At 51.7% G+C, this 23,367-nt stretch overlaps 1 protein-coding gene and 1 long non-coding RNA gene across 2 annotated transcripts in view; one reads left to right on the top strand and one right to left on the bottom strand.

Annotated features, from left to right (window-relative positions):
- Nucleotides 1-380: 380 nt before the first annotated feature.
- EFNB3 (ephrin B3) overlaps nt 381-23,367 on the bottom strand; it is a 73,509-nt gene continuing 50,522 nt past the window's right edge. The window contains exons 3-5 of the mRNA XM_083581234.1: nt 11,388-11,480; nt 8,172-8,276; nt 381-4,021 (exon numbers count right to left, since the gene is read on the bottom strand). Coding sequence (XP_083437360.1) covers nt 3,621-4,021; nt 8,172-8,276; nt 11,388-11,480 — 599 coding nt within the window. The 3' untranslated portion in view covers nt 381-3,620. The remainder of the gene's footprint in view (nt 4,022-8,171; nt 8,277-11,387; nt 11,481-23,367) is intronic.
- Nucleotides 19,492-23,308, top strand: LOC310747032. The gene is made up of 3 exons (XR_014540857.1): nt 19,492-19,599; nt 20,717-20,845; nt 22,213-23,308. It is a non-coding gene; the product is annotated as an uncharacterized lncRNA (long non-coding RNA).

Raw genomic sequence — 23,367 nt, 5'->3', positions numbered from 1 at the left:
AACTGAAAACCCACCCTGTTTTCTCCGCATTTTGGGTTGTGGGGGGCTTTTTCCTCCCACTGGGTGGATTCGGGGCACGTATGAACCCCCTGCGGAAAACATGTGAAACCAGGAAGTGCCGATGACCATATTTCGGGTGGCTGCAAGATGCAGGGTGGTCAACCGTGTGGGTTTTTTTGTGCCCCTCGTGTGGCACATTAGTCACAATCCATTTCCTCCCCCCAACCGTTGACACCTCCAGAAATATGTTGCGGGCCCCCCCCTTTAACGCCCCAATGTTATGGCTGTCGACATGCAACCTCCAGCAATCGTCTGGCTTTTTGGGGGGTGGGTTTCTCTGGGTGTTTCGGACGGAAATAAGCAGAGAAGAATCCAAAAGCCCAGCTGCACAAGAACTTCTATAATCAACAATGTCCAACAGTAAAATTCCACCGACAAAGCTAAGAAACTCTCAGATAAAAAAAACAACCACCTCTGTTAAAGCTGAAAAAAGACCACATTTTTCTTCTTTTTTTGTTTCGTTCCGTTCCCCTGCCAAAGGCCGGAAAGGCCCCGACCACAACCCCCAAGTCCAACACACACAAAAGTCCCTCCTCTCTCGGAGCGCCGTGAAAAAATCTCCACACACACAAAATACGCGGTTTCTGAAGGCCAGCCAGATGTTGGCTGTGGAGGGAGGGGGGGGGACCAGTCTTTCAGTCTCATCCCCAAATGGGGGCAACGCAAAGACCCTCAGAGAACAGCCCCACAACCTTTCCCCCCCCCCACCCTGCCCAGTCGTCCTGTCAGATGGGGAAGGGTGGCCATTTTGTGTGACTTTTCTTCTTCTAACAACTAAACAACGAAAAAGCTTAACAAAACGGCCGCCGGACGGCTAAGCAACCGGTCCTCTTTCCGAGTAATCCCCAGTCTGATCCGTGGATTCCGCCAGCGTCTCTCTGACCCCCAAACTCCGGCAGAGAAATGGCCTCCTTCATTTTTTTGTGATCTGCAGAAGTGTATGGAGTTGATGGCCAAGGGGATGAGCATGGGGTTTCTTTTGGGTGGGGGGGAGAGGTATGTGAGGGGTGTGTGTCAGAAAGGGAAGGAAGGTTTCCTCAGGTGTGAGCGATGGCATTACGTTGTCTCCTTAAGCCAGCTTCCCCTAGCCTGGAGCCCTCCAGATGTTTCGAACTACAACTCCCTGTACTGGCTTGACTCTCAAATTCGTGGGCAACCCACAAAGCAGAACGCTGGAAGAATCAGGACAGATATAAGTCCCTTCTTCAGGCACGGTCGAACTGTGGAACTCCCTGCCACAGGAGGCAGTGACAGCAACCAACCTTAGATGGCTTTAAAAGAGCTTTAGGCAAATTCATGGAGGTGTAAGGCTATTATTGTTGGCTCCTAGCCAGGATGGCTGTGCTCTCAGCAGTGCTTCTGGGTATCAGTTGCAGGAAACTACAGGAGGGGAGAGGTCTGCTCTTGAACTCGGCTCCCACTTGAGGCACCCGGTTGGTCCCTGTGAAGATAGGAAACTGGGCTAGAAGGGGTATTGGCCTGACTCAGCTGCAAGGAGGCAGGCGGGTGTGGAGGACTCCCTGGTCCTGAATGGGGTAACTGTGCCCCTGAAGGACCAGGTGTGCAGCCTGGGAGTCATTCTGGACTCACCGCTGTCCACGGAGGCGCAATTCTGTGTCCAGGGCAGCTGTCTACCAGCTCCATCTGGGACGCAGGATAAGACCCTTCTCACCCGCGGACTGTCTCACCAGAGTGGTGCATGCTCTGGTTATCTCCCGCTTGGACTACTGCAATGCGCTCTATGTGGGGCTACCTTTGAAGGTGACCCGGAAACTGCAATTAATCCAGAATGCGGCAGCCAGACTTGTGACTGGGAGCGGCCGCTGGGACCACATAACACTGGTCTTGAAAGACCTACATTGGCTCCCAGTACGTTTCCGATCACAATTCAAAGTGTTGGTGCTGACCTTGAAAGTCCTAAACGGCCCAGTATCCCTGAAGGATATCCACTGCCATCGTTCAGCCCGGACACTGAGGTCCAGCTCCGAGGGCCTTCTGGCGGTTCCCTCCCTGTGAGAAGCCAAGTTACAGGGAACCAGGCAGAGGGCCTTCTCGGTGGTGGCACCCGCCCTGTGGAATGCCCTCCTGTCAGATGTCAAAGAAATAAACAACTACCAGACTTTTAGAAGACATCTGAAGGCAGCCCTGTTTAGGGAAGCTTTTAATGTTTGATGCATTACTGTATTTTAATATTTTGCTGGAAGCCGCCCAGAGTGGCTGGGGAAGCCCAGTCAGATGGGGGGGGGGTTATAAATAATAAATTATTATTATTATTATTATGGGCTGAAATTGTAGTCCAAAACAAATGTGGGCTGGGAAAGGGGGCCTCAACTCTTTCCCTAGCAGAACCTAAAATGGGGGGAAACAAAATGGGACAGGCAAAATTGCTCCCCTACACCTGCCCTGGCCTTGTGCTTTTCTTGGGCGGGGAGAGAGTTGGGTAATGGAGTTTGCCACCGAATTATCTCCTCACAGAAGCCGAGAGGAACAGGGCAGGTTCTGCAGAGCCAAAAGGTAACTTGGCAGAAGAAACCCTGCAAACCTTCAAGATTCTCAGATTTAATACTTGAAATGTCAGTTTTGAGGGACGTATCCGGGGTGGGAATGGAAAGGTAACTATTAAGTCTCGGTAGGGTGTTTTCCCTTGGGGGGGGGGGGGGAATAGCGACAACATTATGCTTAACCCGTTGCTGCTTCCCCCAAAACCATCTGACCACAACAGCGTGACCCTTGAGTATGTTGTCAAAAAGAATTTGAAATTGTGCAAGGAAATTTGTGCGTGATTTTTTTTTTTAAAAAAGAGAAACACCGCCCCACTTTAATTCATTTTGGTGGATGTTAATAAGTAAGGGCTCGCCCACAATTCCACTCGTCTTTTGCCTAGAAAGCCTTTCCCTCACTGCGTTCCCCCAGGGGGAAAAATGTGCTTTATTGCTAAATCGGAACAAACAGCCATCTGCGGAAAACCCGGTTGCCGTTTGTTCCGATTCAGCGCTAAAGATCGGGTTTCCCTGGGGTAACGGAAGTGCGTATGGGCTCTAAGTCGCCTTTATTTGTTGAACAGGGGTGAGAAATCCATTGAAACTGGATTGTGGGGCGCACCACAGGGGAGAAATGGAGGGGTGTGTGTGTGTGTCCCTATCTGGAAAGAAATCAGCCGACGTGGGAGCCCAGTCCTTCCCCCCTCGCTCCCGGAAGTGGGGCGAGGGGGAGTCTTGTCTCTGTTAAGCTCGCTGGCGCCTGGTGGAAAGGGGGTCGATTCTCTCGGCCTGTCCATCTGAGCCAGGCCCAGATCCACGGAGAGAGAGGAGGAGGAGGAGGAGACAGCAAGATGGAGGGTCCCTCCCTCTGGCCAAGTCCAAATCCCGGGAACCCCCCTTGAATGCCGTAGAGGGGGGTCCCCTCAGCTGTGCACGGACCCCAGTATCTAGGCCGGGCGAGAGGGGCGGCAACGTCCCCCCGGTCCGTGCCGAGGTTCCTCCCCGCCGTTGGGGGGTGTGGTGGTGATGGCCGGGGGGTGCAGCCTCCGCCAGGAGGGAGCCGTGCTGCCCAGCCCCCCCTCATACTTTGTAGTAGATGTTGGCAGGGCTCTGGGGGGGCATCTCCTGAACGATGTAGACCGGGTGGCCGTAGTCCCCGCTGACCTTCTCATAGTGGGGGCAGAAGGCGCTGTCTGAAGTCCGGAGCGGGATGATGATGTCGCTGGGCTCCGAGCCATTGTTGTTTCCCCCGCCACCCCCCCGCTTGGGGCTGGTCAGGGTGCTGAGCGAGAGCGGCGGGTGGTGGGACTCGCTGTGCTTGGCCCGGCGCCGGCGGTAGCAGAGGGCGCCCGTCACGGCGGCCGCCACCAGCAGGACGAAGGCGGCCCCTCCGGCGGCCCCCGCGATGATCGGGACGCTGGACTGGGGCAGAGGGCCGTTCTCGCCTCCCACCTTCCCGGTGGCGTTTCCGGTCGGGGGTCCTGGATTATTTTTTGGTGGGGGGAGGAGGGAAAAAGAAGAAGAGTGTTTAGGGAGATGCTTGTTTACCAAGCGTCAGTATAAACCAGGCATCCACAAACTCGGCCCTCCAGCTGTTTTGGGACTACAATTCCCATCATCCCTGACCACTGGTCCTGTTAGCTAGGGATGATGGGAGTTGTAGTTCCAAAACAGCTGGAGGGCCAAGTTTGCCGATGCCTGGTATAAGCAAACGGCTCCCTGCTTGCCCATGGCGTCGCCTGCCCCACGGACTGAGGCCTCACTGACATTAAGGGTGGGCAGCACCCACCCCTGCAGTCGAGGGCCTCCTCTGTGATGGCCCCCAAACCGTGGACCTCCCTTCCGACAGAGGGGCGTTGACACAACTCTCGAGTCTGTCCTCTGACTGACACTGGTGGGCTTCGGGCTTTCAGATTTCAGTAGCGCTAAAATTCGGCACCACTCCCTCTTCCGTTCTACATCTTTGTTGCAGTGCTCAGCGCCCAACGTGGGCGAATGGATCGCGTTTCCCTAAATCTACTTTTGGGACCGCTAAGGTGTTCCCTGTCGCGGGACCCCAGAGCTGAATTTGTACAGTTCTGTTCCGTTCGAATGGCTTTATAATGAGAATCACAGAAGCTGGAAGGGTCCGCGAGAGTCATCTAGTCCAACCCGTTGCGGCGCAGGAAGGTTTAATTTAATTTAATTTTAATTGTGAGAGTTTTACTTATTTTTTTATAAGGCAGGTAAAACATTCGAAAGAAGAGGGCGAAAGGCTGTTTCGGTCTTTGGGTCTCTGCAAACGCCCCTTGCTCATCTGAGTGGAGGGGAGAGATGGGGTTGGAACAGTTGTGCAAGCTGGCCTAGTGCGCAAAGACAACATCTGCATCCATTGCTCCGCCTACTTTTGTCCCTGGCCCCGCCCAGCACTGGAAGTGGCCAATGGGTGGCTACCCAGAAGGAAATTGCCTCTCAAGCTGTTAAAAAAGAAAAGATTCCCCAGCTGTGCTCTGGATTATATCACATCAGCGGTGGAGGGTGATGGGTCCCCTCCGTGGGGAAAATCTCCCTGCTTGCAGAAATCTAGCATGACAAGGAGATGTCTGGGCTGACCCCTTTTCCTGACAAGCTAGCTTTTTAGTCTATTTCGGGCCAAGCAAGCACCTCGCTCACCCCCACCCCACCCTGACATGTTCAATCCAGGAAAAAGCCCTGATTTCCTCCTCCGAACTGGCGTTTTCTTCCCCTGTGAAAAGGAGATTTGAGTTACAGTGTTTGCCTTTCCCCCCTCGCCAGTTTCGCCCAAAGTGTTTCTTTTGGGTTATGTTTCCTAAGCCACTTCCTGCCGGCAGCCAAGACAGGCAGGAGGAGCTCTGCTTCTTTCGCTTCGGCGTGAACCAGGCCGTGGGGGGAAGACGCAGCCTCAAAACGAGAGGCTGGTTTCTCCCTACAGCGGCCCCCAAGTTCACCCCCTGGCCCCAGTGAAAAGATCTCCGCGTGGGGAGGTGTGGTGGAGCTTGGACTGCGCACACCCCATACGGGTGCACAACACATGGCTTCCCGCAAAGAAGCCTGGGAACTGTAGTTTGCTACGGGCACTGGGAATTGTAGTTCTGCTAGAGGGGAACAGCGGGGCCCAGGACTATTGGATGGAGGTCAGGTGCCTTAAATGCAGGGTGCGCATGCAGCCTTTGGAAAACCTTGGGCCGCTCAAAGAATGCGATTCCTGCTTAATAATAATAATAAATTTATACCCTGCCCATCTGGCTGGGCTTCCCCAGCCACTCTGGGCGGCTTCCAACAGGATATTAAAAACACAATAAAACATTAAAAACTTCCCTAAACAGGGCTGCATTCAGATGTCTTCTAAAAGTCAGATACAGTGGTACCTCAGGTTAAGTACTTAATTCGTTCTGGAGGTCCGTTCTTAACCTGAAACTGTTCTTAACCCGAAGCACTACTTTAGCTAATGGGGCCTCCTGCTGCCGCCGTGCTGCCAGAGCACGATTTCTGTTCTCATCCTGAAGCAAAGTTCTTAACCCGAAGCACTATTTCTGGGTTAGCTGAGTGTGTAACCTGAAGCATATGTAACCTGAAGCGTATGTAACCCAAGGTACCACTGTAGTTGTTTGTTTCCTTGACATCTGGAGGCAGGGCGTTCCACAGGGTGGGTGCCGCCACCAAGAAGGCCCTCTGCCTGGTTCCCTGCAGCCTCACTTCTCGCAGGGAGGGAACCGCCAGAAGGCCCTCGGAGCTGGACCTCAGTGTCCAGGCTGGACGGTGTGGGTGGAGATGCTCCTTCAGGTCTACTGGGCCTTTGAGGCCGTTTAGGGCTTTCAATGTCCACACCAACACTTTGAATTTTTCTCGGAAACATACGTTTCCAAGCATTAACATTAAAAAAATTGTTATTATTATTGCAGGCGGTTGGACTGAATGACTCTTCGGGTCCCTTCTGGTCATAGCTGTCAACATTTCCCTTTTCTTGCGAGGAATCCTATTTGGAATAAGGTAATTTCACTTTAAAAAAGGGAAACGTTGACAGCTACGCTTCTGGTTCTACAGCTCTAGAAGGAAAGGCAGACCTGCTCCTTTCCCCATTCAGAGGTTATACTTGCGTGGGAAAAGGCTGGTGCGTGAGCAGGGGGCGAGGCCTTGCCAAGGAGCCATGCGCCCCCCTGGCGGCCACACAAGACAGCCAGAGCCTTCATGCTTAGAGCCGCACAATGCATGCAGGAAGGCTTCTGGGCGGCGCAAGTTTCTAGCTCTCAAGGAGGTCTTCCTGCATGCAGGTGTGCCTCCCTCACAGTGGGTGCCTGTGCTGTACGGACAGTGGGCACCAAGGGGGCAGGCCTAGCTGGCATGACCACGCAGCCTGGCTCAAGCAGCAGCCTGCAACTTCCAAAACGGACCTTCTTCAAGAATAATAATGGTCCGATTCGGTATACGGAGAGCGGAGGAATAACTGGAAACCTGTTGGTTGGCGGAGAGGCGCTCAAATAGCAAAGCGGGCCCTGCCTGGAGAGGGAAGGGCCTCGTTAGTGTCTGTCGACTCTGGTTAATGGAGCTAATTGCCTCCTCGATACCTCCCCCCAGCCCGGCTCGGCAGGGTTCATTTCAGCCATCACTATCAATAAACCTCAAGCCCGGGGGGGGGCCCCCTCTCCCGGCTCCCAGTTCTGTCCCCGACACGGAAGACGGGCAGAACAAAACACTTTGCAAGGAGCTAGTCCCCCCCGCCGTCCGTCCCCCCGGCGCAAAGCCTCGTCTTCAGTCCCCCCCCCACGCCCGGTCTGGGCCTGTCAGGGCCGGACGTGGACTGATCCCGGGGAGAAGGGGGAAGGAGCGGAGGATGGTCCGCCCCAAACGCTGACCCACGAGGCCCCTGTCCTGGTCTCCTTCCCCCCTCCCCTCGAAGACGTGAGCAGAGCTGGGAGGCAGGACTCCTGGGCTGTCCGAGGAGAGGTTGGAAAAGGAGGAGGGGCAGGAGCCAGGACTCCGGGGTTCTCTCGGAAATGGGGTGTGAGAAGCCATCTCATTCCATTGGGGGGTATCTGTTTATTTTTTTGTATTTTATCTGCCTTGTTTCGATTTGTGTAAGCCGGTCCAGGAAAAATAATAATAATAATAATAATAATAATAATAATAATAATAATAATATTAATGGCTTGCCCCGCATGCTTTGGACCACAACTCATTCCAACCCCAGCCAACAACACCTGCCATCTTGAGCTGGATTTTTGTGGGGGGAGCCTAACGCCTTAAAGCAGGGGATTCTGGGAACTTGGACTCCTGGGTCCTGCCCCTACTCGCCAGGAGGCTGCGGGCTTCTCTTCGCTTAACAATGGGCTCTGGGGCAGAGGCCCTTCTCTGCTCAGGCCTCAGGATCCCACACACCCAAAAGCATTTGTGGAATGCAGGATGCTGCCCCAAATCCTATTCCCCGGACCCTCAAGTCCACGGGAGCCTCTTGGGAAAGGAGGGCACTGGGGCCGTTGTGCCTCGGGGCAAGAGGGAGGGAGGGGTTGGGGAGTGGGAAATGCGGAGGGGAAACATGGGGCGGTGCGTGGGGTGTGTGAGCCAGGGTTTTGGTGCAGGGCTCTCGTGACTGCACTTGTGGGGCGGAGAGGGGGTTGTAGGGTTGGGGCATACCTGGGTTGACCTCCTTGCTGGGCTCGGCTGCCCCAGACGTCCCTCGCTCCTTCTCAGTAGGCGTGTCTGGAACGGACTTCGGGGTTTTGGAGCCCGTGTTGGGATCTGGGGGGGGGGCAAGGGCGCACAGTTAAAACTACGGAACCCGGTTCCCGCGGGGGGGCGGCAGTCGCCATCTTGGAAAAGAGGACTGGAAAGAGGACTAGGCAAATTCATGGGGGCGGAGCGGGCTCTCGATGGCTCCTAGCCACATTGACTATGATCTGTCCTCCGCACTTGGGGGGCAGCAATGGGTACCAACAGATTGGCCCCTGCTCTGATCCAGCAAGCTCTTTTTAGGTTCTGAAGGGCAGAGAGATGGCAAGTGGGGGTGGGAGCTGGGGGACGGAGGGGCAGAGACCCTGCTAGGGGCAGGGGGAGACACATTCAGTCCCCCAATTTATGGGGGCGAAGCGGCAAAAACAGGGCACAAACGCACAAACTCAAGAATAAAATAATAAAATCAACGCGCTCTTTAGCAGTGCGGCATGGTAAAAACAGAGCAAAACACACAAACTCAAGAAGAATGAAATGAACAACAACAAAGAAACGATCCCCACAGACTCCAAAAACAGTGAAACAATTTTGTCAGATATTGGCCACCTCCCTGCCCTTCTTGTGTGGCAATTAGGAAACACAACTGAGGCTTGGTTCCTTTTATGGCGCCGCTCTGGGACAGAAGGGGGGCGGATTTTAGAGTTGTCTTTGTTTTTATTATGTATGTTGTGTTTTAAATATTGCATTTTTATTTTGTGAACCTCCCCGATATCGATGGCTATAGGGCGATTTGCAAACTGAGCAAATAAATCAAACAAATAAGCAGGCCAGTTTCCGAGCCACACAGAATTCCGCAACCAGGCGCAAAAGGAGCATAGGGAGTTCTGTGTGCTTCGGGTGCCTGCATGCTTCTGCAGCTCACTTTTTTTTTTTTTTGCTGCGGTTAAAAGTAAGGGGTGGAAAGGGCGTCACATTCTCTTTGGAGTTTTAATCTTGCAAAGCCGAAGGGCGTGGGGTGTGGTGGAAGGAACCTGCAGTACCACACAGGAACCACTAGGTTGTGCTCTCAACACCGATGCTCGGCAGCCGGTGAGGTCACCTGTGGGCGGAGTCTGAGCTCACACCTGGCGAGGGAGGCAGCCAGGTGGAAGTACCTGCCTAGCCGCTGCCAGAAGCAGCCAGCACACCTGCAGTTTTTTGCCAATAACAAGGCTTTTTTAAAAACACCTGTGCAAGGTGGACAGACATTACGGGAACCTCCGTGGCTACAGGACGGACCCTGACCTTTATCTTTCCTCTCCCTCCAAAAGTGAAGATTCTTTCCAACCCCATCTCAAGCACCCCTATTTTTTTTTAGTTTTGCCTTCCCCCGCACCCCCTCTCCCAGTCTTGGTATGTGGCAATGGTTCTGTCCCAGGCATCCCCACCGATTTAATTTAATCTACATTTAAATCACTTTCCCGCCACAACTTCAGAAACGAGGGCAGTTTAACCTATTCATCTAAGCTTCTTTCCCTTTTGGGAGTGGGCTGATGAGCTGCCTGGCAGCGTTTATTTTTTTTTAATAAACCCGAAATCAAATTTCTGAACTGTGGTATTTTAAAATTCAGATTTTTACTAGAGAGCAATGGAAGATTTGGTTTAAAATATCAAGTTAATGAGCAAACGAAACCCTCCCAGATTGGGGGGGGGGGGTGTTGCTTGAGAAAACCTCGCCCCCAAATTCATTTCGCTTCTCTGTTTTTGATCTCACAACGGCCCCGCGAGGCGTGCTTAGGGGCTGAGAGGGAGAAAAGCTTAGCCCCAGGCCACAGGCAGGCAGCTTCGTGGCCAAAAAGGTGTTCAAAGTCAGGACTCCGGGCTCCAAACTCCTCCTGCTGCCGCCCTGGATTCCTCACATTTATTCTGTTTGTGCGATTTAATCTGAGGGGCAGGATCTGTGAGAGGCGGGCTGAGCGACAAGCGGGCATCAAGGGGCACATTTGCCCAGGTAGGACAGGGGGTGAGAAACAGTCAGGGCTGGGAGGAAAGAAGGGGAAAGCGAGGGGGGCTGATACTCGCGATTGTAGCATCGACTCCCCCTCCTCTCCCTTGCTCCCACCCCAATCTACTCCTGCCCCCCATATTCCCATTTACTGGGCGGCCACGAGCTCATCCGAGTTCCAGCAGGGGCTGTGGGCCGGACTCATGCCATGTTCCCAAATCCAGAGGGTTTTGCAGAGGGAACGAGGAACGGGTCCAAGAGCCCAGGGGTCCTGGCTGTTGCAGCGGTGGCAGTGAATGGGGTGGGCACAAGCCAGCCACTAGGTCAGTCTTTGCCAACCCGGCACAGCTCAGATGTTTTAATAATTAATAATAATAATAATAATAATAATAATTTTTTATTTATACCCCGCTCTTCCCGGTTCAAAAACCGGGCTCGGGGCGGCTAACAACAAATTTAAAACACTTAAGCGATGCGACAAAAAACAGTATAATACGTGAATAACGATAAGTTCAGAATTCAAAAATCGATTTGGGGGGGAAATCCATCCAATAAACATTAGATAATCACCAGGGCTAGCTGGCTGAATTAGTCCTGTTTGGGCCAGCGATGAGACCAGGGGAGAATTAGCTGTGGGATCCCAGAGCGGGTAATCTTCATAAAAAGGGGAAGGGGAGGGAAGGAAGGGGAATAAAGGATCAGGCTAAGTTCAAGTTGAAAGCCAGGCGGAATAGCTCTGAATAGCCTGGCGGAAGGAGATTAAATCCTGCAGGGCCCTGGTCTCATGGGACAGAGCATTCCACCAGGTCGGAGCCATCACTGAGAAGGCCCTGGCCCTGGTGGAGGATAATCTGACTTCCTTAGGGCCCAGGACCTTTAAACTATGATTATTCATCCAGCTAGCGTGCGGTCCAAAACATCTGGAGGGCACCAGGTTGGCGAAGGCTGGCCCTGGCACTCTCCCCCACCCTTCTCCCGGGGGACGGGGATCTCTTCATTCCCAGGATTCCCGTTCTAACCCGCTCTCTTCCTGAAGAGGTTCTGGCTCCCAGAATGCTCTGCTCTCGTGCAACAGACCCCCATTCCCCTCCCAGGGACATCTGGGTCACCTCCCCACACCCAACGAGCACCCAGATCTTCTCCTACAAAAATGCACTTTCTGGATTCTTCTCTCTCCCCGCACCCCGACGACTTACGCTGCCCGACTTTCAAGACTACTTTCATGCCTTTGGAGAGGCAGGCACCGCCCTTCATGTTCTCAAGCCCTTCCTTGGTACCATCTGAAGTTGCTGTGGGGCAGGAGAGAGAGAGAGAGAAAAAGAAATTAGTCATGATTATGGGTTACAGCCAGACTGCTGTAATGTACAGTATGTGGGGCTGCCCTTGGAGACATCTCCCCAGCGGGGCTTCCTGGCATCTCTAACTTGGCTATCTTTTCAGAGCTAGGCGAATATACCTTTCTAAAAAATTCATTTCCCCAAGTCTTTAATTGCTAGAAACGGCGGTGACGGCTGCCAGGTTGCAGTTGTTGTTTTTCTGCCATTTTATTCCCATCCGAGTTTTGCTACCAACTCATGACGATGCTTGCTTCTGTTTTTCTCGTGCAAGCCGCCCAGAGAATACTGATGAGTGGCATGGATGTTAAATAATAAATTCATGGGCCAGCTGCGAGGGAAAGCTCAGGAGGCCTTGGACAGAGACCGGAGGAGGTGAAAGATGGGAGACTTTTCCTGCCTGGGGTGCATGGACAGGCCCGAGGCTTCGAAAAGGGCCATTTTGAATTCCTTTCATCACCCAAGATGGGTGAAAGCAGACTTTTTGGTATTAAAGAGCCGATGTGGGGGGTCCAGTAAAAGGTAAAGGTAAAGGGACCCCTGTCCATTAGGTCCAGTCGTGGCCGACTGTGGGGTTGCAGTGCTCATCTCGCTTTACTGGCCAAGGGAGCCGGCGTACTGCTTCCAGGTCATGTGGCCAGCATGACAAAGCCGCTTCTGGCGAACCGGAGCAGCGCACGGAAACGCCGTTTACCTTCCCGCCGGAGCGGTACCTATTTATCTACTTGCACTTGATGTGCTTTCGAACTGCTAGGTGGGCAGGAGCAGGGAGCGAGCAACAGGAGCTCACCCCATTCGAACCACCGAGTCCTAGGCTCTGTGGTTTAACCCACAGCACCACCCACGTCCCTGGGGGTTCCAGTGGTATCCCCCAATTAATTATAATTATTAAATTATTATAATTATTATAATTATTATAATTATTATAATTATTATTTATTATTTATACCCCGCCCATCTGGCTGGGCTTCCCCAGCCACTCTGGGCGGCTTCCAGCAAAATATTAAAATATAGTAATGCATCAAACATTAAAAGCTTCCCTAAACAGGGCTGCCTTCAGATGTCTTCTAAAAGTCTGGTAGTTGTTGTTCTCTTTGACATCTGGTGGGAGGGCGTTCCACAGGGAGGGCGCCACCACCGAGAAGGCCCTCTGCCTGGTTCCCTGTAACTTGGCTCCTCACAGGGAGGGAACCACCAGAAGGCCCTCAGAGCTGGACCTCCGTGTCCGGGCTGAACGATGGGGATGGAGACGCTCCTTCAGGTCTACTGGGCCTTTGAGGCCATTTAGGGCTTTAAAGGTCAGCACCAACACTTTGAATTGTGCTTGGAAACGTACTGGGAGCCAATGTAGGTCTTTCAAGACCGGTGTTATGTGGTCTCGGCGGCCACTCCCCAACCTTCCTACCCAGCAACTCCTAACCCTGCAGCCCCCTCAGCGCTCTCAGACAAACCCGACGCAGCCCTGCCTTTCCAAAGGATGCTCTGCGAGGTCACTTAATATTTAAACAAGATGTTTAATGTTTGCACAGACAAAAGTTCCCCTCGTGATCCGTTAATAAGCCAGAGGCTGCGGAGGCGAGGGGGGCGTTTTGACGCACCTGCTCTGCCAAAGCCTGATGGGGATGCAGAGAAAAAGAGAGAGAGAGAGAGAGAGAGAGAGAGAGAGAGAGAGCGCAGCCATCTTGGCAAGTGGGCAGCCTCCCTGGGTGCCCCACAACCACTGGCATGGAGCAGCCAAACCCACAGTTCAGGCTTGCCCGGAATAGGACAAGGAGAAATCAAATTCTGCTCGCGATCCAGGGTGAACCTCGCGAACCTCTTCAAATTCTCCATCCAATGTTGACAAAAATGTGCCGATTATTGTTTATTGCATTTATATCCCACCCATTTTTTTCCAAGGAGCGCAAGGTGGTCACATGGCTCTCGTCCTCCTTATTTACTCCCCACAACAACCCTGTGATGTAGGTCAAGCTGAGAGAGGCAGCGACCAGCTCCCCCCAAGGTCACCCCATGAGCTTTGTGGCCAAGTGGGGGGGATTTGAACCCAAGTCTCTCCCAGGCCCGAGTCTGACTCTCTAACCATTATGCCACACTCGGTAATATGCGTAAAAATACACATATTGACAGAAAAACAACATACAAAAATGTGCTTCCTTGGGGTAAATTGCTTGCAAAATTAGTCAAAACTGCATGGGTTTATTAGGAGAAATTCACACAAAAACGCTGGTGGATTTTCATTACGTTTTCTTTTAAAAAATAAATCGGCAAATTGCTGCAGAAACGGGGAGAACCAGATATAAGATTGGGAGAATGAGAAACTGAGAGAACCGGAACTGACAAATCCATCCGTCTCTCCTCGCAACCGACCCAGATCTGTCCCAATTGCAGAAGAGCATCGTCTTGTTCTTAAGTCTGCGTTGAGGATTGCTTTTAATCTTCCAGGCTTGCCTTTTGTGTGCATTTTATGAAAATGTTTTTTTTTTCCCCCTGCGATGGCGATTTTAATTTACGTAAGCCGCCTCAAGTGGGGCATAAGCCCCTGAAAGGCAGAGAAGAAATCTCAGGAACATTAAAAAAAAAAAAAAATAGAATTAGATGCGAAGTCCTCTGCTTGAAACTCAGCCCACAAACTCGCTGTTCTGTGAAAAATACCAGTCAAGGGTGCCTGTGTTAGCAAGATAAACCGTGAGAAGGACTGGCAGCTGAAACCTAACTAAATTATCGTGAGGTTAAATCATGCTGCTGTTGTTGTTGTAGTAGGTGAATTCCTCACAGCTTTCCTTTCACAGAACTGCAAGCACGGGAGAAAAACCCAGAGGCCGCCTAGATCAGCTTTCCCCAGATATTTCGGATGAAAACTCCCACCAGCCGCAGCCAGCAGGGCCACTGGGCATGGGAGTTGTGGTCCAAAATATATAGAGGGCGCCAGGTTGGGCGACGCTGATTTAGATCGACCCTTGGCCGAGGGTCGGAGCACCTATCAGCCCCACCCTTACCCGCTCTGATCAGGCGGTTTAATCCAAATTATGGCACAGGGCCGGCTCAAGCGTTGGGCAGAATGGAGCAGCTGCCGCAGACTCAATGCCTGGGATGGGGGAAGACGCCATCTTGCCCTCTGCCTCAGGCGGCAAAATGTCTTGGGCCGGCTCCTATGCAATGTGTGGCTAGGGTTGACCAATGGCTCCCCCCATTTGTGGGATGCTCTCCCCAGGGAGGTTCGGCTGGCACCTTCATTATACACCTTTAGGTGCCCTGCAAAAACATTCCTCTTCAACCAGGCCTTGGGCTGACTGACATCCGATACGGTTTTAAACGTGTCGTTGGTACGGGTGGAGGGTTACTGCTTTGCTTCTGTTCGAGTTTTATTTTGTGTTTTTTAGCTTGTGTTTTAATGCTATGAACAGCCCTGAGATCTGCGGATGAAGGGTGATATACAAATATTATCAATAATGTCAACAACAACAGGGCCCTCTTGGTAGTGGCCCCTACCCTGTGGAATGCCTTCCCATGATGCGGGTGGCACTGTGGGTTAAACCACAGAGCCTAGGACTTGCCGATCAGAAGGTCGGCGGTTCGAATCCCCACGATGGGGTGAGCTCCCGTTGCTCGGTCCCTGCTCCTGCCAACCTAGCAGTTCGAAAGCATGCCAGTGCAAGTAGATAAATAGGTACCGCTCCAGTGGGAAGGGAAACGGCGTTTCCGTGCACTGCTCTGGTTCGCCAGAAGCGGCTTAGTCATGCTGGCCACAGGACCCGGAAGCTGTACGCCGGCTCCCTCGGCCAATAAAGCGAGATGAGCGCCGCAACCCCAGAGTCGGTCTCCACTGGACCTAATGGTCAGGGGTCCCTTTACCTTTTTAAATAATATAACATTTAGTAAACGTCTGAAGGCAGCCCCATATAGGGAAGTTTTTTAAGGTTTAAGGTGTTTAAGGTTTAAGGTTTTACGGTGTTTAAGGTTTAAGGTTTTACGGTGTTTAAGGTTTAAGGTTTTACGGTATGTGCTGGAAGCCGCCCGGAGTGGCTGGGTACAAATAATGAGTTGTTCTTGTTCTTACAGGGGCAACCAGCCCCAGGTAGTTGGGCCCAGGAGCCGCCATTTTGATTTCCCAACATGACCCCAACAGAGCATCACTCCAAAGCCCTGGGGGAAAGTAAAATGGTGGCTGGAGCTGGGAGGCCCCCACAGCCCTGTAACCTGGTGCTACCTGCAGAACAAAAATGAAATTTAAAAAGGTAGCAAGGCGGCTGTCTCAGTGGGCCCTGACTGGGGTGGGGCACATCAGTTGCACAAAAGATGTCACGCTTTGGATGTTGGAGCCGGCAAAATAAAAATAAAAAATTGTTGGTTACATTTCTAGTCCACCTTTGCCTTCCAAGGATCTCAAAATGGTGCACATGGTTCTCTTGCTCCCCATTTCGTCCTCACTACAATCTGTGAGGTAGGTTAAGCTAAGAGATGGTGACTGACTACGAAGTCCAGGGTCGGATTTAGGTTTGATGAGGCCCTAAGCAAGGTAATGGGGCCCTTTATATGTCCAGCTATCCTTTGTCAACAACAAATTGTCGCTGTTTTTTGTGTTGAATATATGCTATATGGTCATTTATGGACCTAATAGATATCTCAAGCCATTTGCCCATGTTGCCCTGCAACCAGTCCATGCAGAATGTAGGCACCCTATATATAGAAAGGAGCAAACCTGTGATATTTTAGGGAGCAGGCGGGGCCCGTGACTTACATCATAGGAGCCTACACAACACAAAACACTGTTGCTGTCTGTAGGTTTTATTTTATTTGTTTTGTATCTTATATTTTGGAAATGTACAGGTGAAACTCGAAAAATTAGAATCTCGTGGAATTTCAGGAATTCAACTTCAAAGGTGAAACTAATATATGAGATCGACTCATGACATGCAAAGCGAGATATGCTTCTACTTCTCAGAAGTCCAATCTTGCTCAATTTGCAATCCTTGTTTTGCTGATTTCCTTGAATATTCTAATTTTCTGAGATTGTTAATTTGGGGTTTTCATAAGCTGGAACGCCATGATCATCGCAATGATAACAAATCAAGGCTTGACATATCTTGCTTTGCATGTCACGAGTTATCTCATATATTAGTTTCACCTTTCAAGCTGAATTATGAAAATAAAGGAACTTTTCTACGAGATTCTAATTTTTCGAGTTTCACCTGTAGAACAAATCAAGGCTTGACATATCTCGCTTTGCATGTCACGAATCTATCTCATATATTAGTTTCACCTTTGAAGTTGAATTAGTGAAATAAAGGAACTTTTCCACGATATTCGAATTTTTCGAGATTCACCTGCATATCCAAGGTTTTTTTCGTTTAATTTTTTTGGGGGGGCCCCAAGAGAGTGGGGCCCTAAGCTACAGCTTGTTTAGCTTATACAGTGGTACCTCGGGTTAAGTATTTAATTCGTTTTGGAGGTCCGTTCTTAACCTGAAGCACCACTTTAGCTAATGGGGCCTCCTGCTGCTGCCGTGCCGCCGGAGCACGATTTCTGTTCTCATCCTGAAGCAAAGTTCTTAACCTGAAGCTCTATTTCTGGGTTAGCGGAGTCTGTAACCTGAAGCGTATGTAACCCGAGGTACCACTGTACGTAAATCCGGCAATGCCAAGGTCACTCAGGGCACTTGATGGCCAAGTGGGGATTCGAACCCTGCTCTCTCAGGCCCTAGTCCGACACTCTATTGCGCCACATTATGCTCTCTTCCCCAGTCCTGCGGTTTCCAGCAACTGGTATAAGGCCACAGGCTCAAGTCCGCCACACGCAGATCCGTTACTCCTGGACTGGGCACTCTCACGTGTTCACAGGGTGGGTCTTTGCCCACCCTACCAAGACCTGCTGAAGCAGGGACTCTGACCCCTTCCGCCAGCAGGTGTTTTTCCGGAAGGTTCCAAGCTGGCGATGCCACGCGGCATCCCGAAGCCTTTGGGTTCTCTCGTTCCGCCTCTGCGAGGGAAACGGGGGACCCTAATGGATTTTAAAAAAGAAGAAAGAGAGAGATTGGGGGGGGGTTCGCGTGCAGCGCGCGGCGCGGGACTCTCTCTCGCTGGCAGCTGCCGGGGGCTCTGGGAAGCTGGGCCCGTCGGTTCAGTTTAGACTCGCTCGGCTGAGCCCTCACAAAGAACACGCCTGGCCGGTGGGGGGCCACCCTTCGCGAGGCTGCCGACGCAGGACAGGCATGAGAGACGGCCGTGCCCACCCCCCCTCTCGGTGCCCACCTCCCCGCCAAACGGCCGGGGCCTGCGTGCTTGCCCAAGCCCCTCTCCGGAGGGAGACACAAGCTAGTCCACGGGCTCCCGGCAATTGAGGGCATCCTGCGATTTCTTTAAAAGGACAACACATCCTTTTTGACTTTTTACAGCGGCACTCTCCAAAATTAAAAGTTTCAAAAAAGAAAGAAATAAAAAGACAAGCCAGGGTTTGGCTCTTGGGTGACCACCGCACCTTTCGGCCTGGTGGGTGCCCGTCATCTAACATTAGGTATATTTGGTGTGTGGCCAGCTTGGATATGCATTAAAAAATATTAAACTGCTTTCCCTGATACTCGCCAGGGATATAATATCTGAGCGAATGGAATGATTTACAAGGGCTGCCCGGGGTGGAGGGAGCTGGGGGCTGGCACCGTTGTGAAGCTGTGCCCTCGGGCTTGTTAGTCCTTGGAGGGAGGAGATCTGTGGCAGCCCCCCCCCCGGCACCCGCGAGAGCGATGCGCCCCATTTCCTCATGGCACTGGAAACGCGGCCATCACCGTTTGATTATTTCTGCCCAAGCTTTCTAAGGAAAGTGATGGGGAAAATGTAGAGGTTCCTGCATTGTGGCGGGTTGGTCTGGATGACCCTTGGGGTCCCTTCCCGCTCTGCCATTCTGTGATTCTACGGTGGCTGGGCTTTGTGGTGGCAATTAAGGCAGGCAAAACGTGCTGAGATGCAGCCACTTTTTTGGGGGGGGCTTTAAATTTTAAATGAGTGGCTTGCCGTTTCCTCTTCCATCACTTCCTGTCCTAAATGGTGCCACCACCTTCCCTGCCCCCAGTCAGCCGATTTCCTTCTTCCCTTCCCTCCTTCCACTCAGCTGTCTCGCGCTCTACCTCATGCTTGGCTGGGCATAAATTCATTTGAAGGGGGAGGAAAAAACTGGGTCAACGACGCCTTGCCACCACCACCGGAAAAAAACCCACTATGTCCGCCCTGATGCTCCCATCACCTGGCTTTGAGGGAGGGGGGCGGCGGGAAGTGTCAGTGTCTGGGGTGGGGGAAAGTGGTGGAAAAGCTGGTGGCTGTCTTGCCCGGTGGGTAGAGCAATGACCTTGATTTGCAAAAATATATAAATGTAAAAAATAAGGTGAAAACGACGATCTGGATTCCCTCGCTTGCCCCCCCCCCGGTTGGGCAGAGGAGGAGGGGGAGACGCAGGGTGGTCAAGTGGGTTTCTTTCAACATTCGTCTGCTTGCCCAGGGGCACAACCCAGGCTGCAAAGCAGAGAGAACGGAAGAAAAAGCAGAAAGAGGAAGATATATATATCTGTATCTATACAAATTGTGTGTGTGTGTCTTTGAGAGGAGAGGGAACGGAAAACTGCTATCCACCATCCTTGGCAGCCATGCAAACCCCGTATATCTGGGCCCGCGTGGCCCTAAACAACAACCCCACAGATATCGCTTGCACGCCCTGAGGCGGGAAAAGGGACTTTGCATTAAACGGGGTCCCTGGTGCACACCCCCCCCCTTCAGAAACAGTCGCATCTCAGAAATGGTTGACACGGGAGTGGGGAGGGTGCTTTATGCTCGCAAGAGGAAGGGGGGAGTTGAGTTAGACCCCCCCACACACACCCCATGGAAAGAGCAGACAAATTGGTGTGTGTGTGTGCGCGCGCGCGTGCGTCCGGGTTGGGTGTGTGTGTGAAGATTGGCTGGTTACCCCAAAGTGGCTGCTGTGGTACAGCCAAGTGGCTGGCTCATACAGGTTTGCCAGGAGACAGTTGCCATGGCGATGGCTGAAGGGCCACCCCAGGCAGCCGGAGCTGATGAGACAGGGATGCTGAGGGGTGGGGAGAGGAAAGGGGAGGGGGATTTAGAGGACTCGGTCCCTCTCCTCTTCCTTAAAAGATCAGGGGACGCTCACTAGCCGTGCCCCAAAATGTATCCCTCTTCCTTTGCCCCAGGACTGAGATGGGCTAGAACAGGCCTTAGGACGGCCTAGTCAGCCTCAAATTCCCTCCAAAGGCTGAATCGCCCTCCAGTCCCCTTAAATGCTGGACTCCCAGCCTCCGTCACACGGTATCATTGGTTTCCAACAACAGGATAAACCCTGGGCAACGGACACGCATTGCAGGCGGGGCTGCCCATGAAAAGAAAAAAATATGGCGGTGAAACTATTGCGGTTGCCACATTTCCTTACTTTCTTAGAAGAAGCACAAAGCCTGCCTTTTCTGCAAAGCCACCAACAGAATCAGCTCGCCTCCGTGCCCAAGCGGCGCCCTCCAGGTGTTTTGAACTACAACTCCCGTCGGTCCCAGCCAGCCGCAATGAAACCCAGTAACCGAAACAAATGCACACATACTTGACTGGGAGCGGCCGCCGGGACCACATAACACCGGTTCTGAGAGATCTGCATTGGCTCCCAGTACGTTTCCGAGCACAATTCAAAGTGTTGGTGCTGACCTTGAAAGCCCTAAACGGCCTCAAAGGCCCAGTAGACCTGAAGGAGCGTCTCCACCCCCATCGTCCAGCCGGACACTGAGATCCAGCACCGAGGGCCTTCTGGCGGTTCCCTCCCTGCGAGAAGTGAGGTTACAGGGAACCAGGCAGAGGGCCTTCTCGGTGGTGGCGCCCACCCTGTGGAACACCCTCCCTTCAGATGTGAAGGAAATAAACAGCCATCCTATCTTTAAAAGACATCTGAAGGCAGCCCTGTTCAGGGAAGTATTTAATATTTAACGCTGTACTGTTTTTACACTTGATTGGGAGCCACCCAGGGGGGCTGGGGGGGCTCAGCCAGATGGGCGGGGTATAAATAATAAATTATTATTATTATTATTATTATTATTATTATTATTATTATTACTACTACTACTACTACTACTACTACTACTTCCCTGCCCTCACCCTGCTATTCCCCCTGCCCACCTCTCTCCTTTTCTTTCCCTTCAGTTTGTTTCCTAGGATGTTTGCTCCTTGGGGGCAGAGACCCGAGCTCTCATTCTTTGTAATTCACCGTGTACATGGATGGTGCTACATCACCATCACCAACAGCAGCAGCAGCTACGGATGTTGCATGTCGTTAAGGAAAAGGTGACTGATTATTCATGGAGTAGGTGTGGGCGCTCTTTGGCAGCAATGGGCGCATTTAATGTTCTGCTCTCCACCGCTGCGCCAAGGAATAGGCGCCTTCTACCTTCCTCGGCCAAGAACCGCACGTTCCCGCTTTTCCTGCCTCCCACTTCTCCTGCCCCAGGTATGCCTGGGGGGCCACGGGAAGAAGGCATTTAAAGCACCCCCGACTGTGTTTTGTGGACGTGCCACTTGGACCTTGTGCAAAAACATCGATCCTGTCGGGATGGAAGAATGTCTCAGTGCTGTTTCCCCCAGTTTTCCAACATTGTATTCAATACACGATGGCAGAAAGTGAGGAGGAATTAAAGAACCTTTTAATGAGGGTGAAAGAGGAGAGCGCAAAATATGGTCTGCAGCTCAACATAAAAAAAAACTACCGTAAGATCATGGCCACTGGGCCCATCACCTCCTGGCAAATAGAAGGGGAAGAAATGGAGGCAGTGAGAGATTTTACTTTCTTGGGCTCCATGATCACTGCAGATGGTGACAGCAGCCACGAAATTAAGAGACGCCTGCTTCTTGGGAGGAAAGCAATGACCAACCTAGACAGCATCTTAAAAAGTAGAGACATCACCTTCCCAAAAAAGGTCCGTATAGTAAAAGCTATGGTTTTGCCAGTATGGAAGTGAGAACTGGACCATAAAGAAGGCTGATCGCCGAAGAATGGATGCTTTTGAATTCTGGTGCTGGAGGAGACTCTTGAGAGTCCCCTGGACTGCAAGAAGATCAAACCTCTCCATTCTGAAGGAAATCAGCCCTGAGTGCTCACTGGAAGGACAGATCCTGAAGCTGAGGCTCCAAGACTTTGGCCACCTCATGAGAAGAGAAGACTCCCTGGAAAAGACCCTGATGTTGGGAAAGATGGAGGGCACAAGGAGAAGGGGACGGCAGAGGACGAGGTGGTGGGACAGTGTTCTCGAAGCTACCAGCATGAGTTTGACCAAACTGTGGGAGGCAGTGGAAGACAGGAGTGCCTGGCGTGCTCTGGTCCATGGGGTCACGAAGAGGCGGACACGACTAAACAACATCAACATTCAATGCATCCCATTTCTGCCCCGTTTTGTACATTTTTCTTTGCGAATGGTTCACACAAAAATCTGCGTTTTTACACACATTCCCCGATACATCTCCGTTTTGGTACACCTTTTTCTTCTTCTTAGACTTTGGAGCACATTTCTGCGGGGCTGGAGAACAGCGTGGCAACATCCAGAGACGTGCACAGTTTTTAAGGATGTTTGGGTTTGCTTATTGGCCCGGGCAGTGTGAATTAAGTAAATTCGCTTTTGAATGCAATCCAAACCAATTTCTCCCCCGTCTGTTCTTAGGGCATACATGCAAAGGAATTGAGGTCCTTTGGGAACAAATAAAGGGCTACTCGTTCATCCCTAGCCACCACCGTCATTGACTTCTGGGTGCAATTCAAAGGACTGGTTGTGCCCTAAAAACAGCCCTATGTGGCCAGGGACAAGAATATCTGAAGGATGGCCACCATCTCTTCTCTCCCCATATAACTGAGATCTATCTCTGGTTGATATCCCATCTTTCCACCAGCAGCAGTGCAAATACAAAGATACCATAAGATGCAAGAACATCAATCTGTTTAGTGTTGTTTTCAAACAGGCACCCATGTTGTGCTTTAATTTGGTTTTATTGTTTCATTCTGATTGTTTTTAATTTTTGCTGACTGCCTTCCTCTTTAGTCTGTTGGAAAGTTGCAATGATAAATAGGTGCATTCCATATACTACGCGGGGGGGGGGGTGCGGGTGGCGCTGTGGGTTAAACCACAGAGACTAGGGCTTGCCGATCAGAACGTCGGCAGTTCGAATCCCCGCGGCGGGGTGAGCTCCTGTTGTTCGGTCCCTGCTCCTGCCCACCTAGCAGTTTGAAAGCATGAAGTGCCAGTAGATAAATAGGTACCGCTCTGGCGGGAAGGTAAATGGCGTTTCCGTGCACTACTCTGGTTCGCCAGAAGCGGCTTAGTCCTGCTGGCCACATGACCCGGAAGCTGTATGCCGGCTCCCTCGGCCAATAAAGCGAAATGAGCGCCGCAACCCCAGAGTCGTCCGTGACTGGACCCAACGGTCAGAGGTCCCTTTACCTTTACCTATATACTACACATTAGGTAGAAGCACACAAAACCTGCTCCCACAGGTACATACACACGATACCCTTAAAGAACACTGGAAACACATTCTTACCCTCAAAGGATTCTGGGCACTATAGTTTACCCCTCAAGAGTTTCAATCCCTAGCAACCCTCAAACTACAGTGCCCAGAATTCCTTTCGGTAAATAATATGCTTTAAAGCAGGGTTTCCCAAAATTAGGCCCCCAGCTGTTTTTGGACTACAATTCCCATCATCCCTAACCACTGGTCCTACTAACTGGGGATGATGGGAGTTGTAGTCCAAGAACAGCTGGCGACCCAAGTTTGGGAAACCTTGTTTAAAGGCACAATGTGCATGCAGCCACAATCCCTCT

This window comes from Podarcis filfolensis, assembly GCF_964270895.1.
Source record: "Podarcis filfolensis genome assembly, chromosome: 13".
Taxonomy (NCBI): Eukaryota; Metazoa; Chordata; class Lepidosauria; order Squamata; family Lacertidae; genus Podarcis; species Podarcis filfolensis.
Note: the sequence above shows the minus strand (reverse complement) of the source record. Positions and strands in the feature narration are given on the sequence as shown.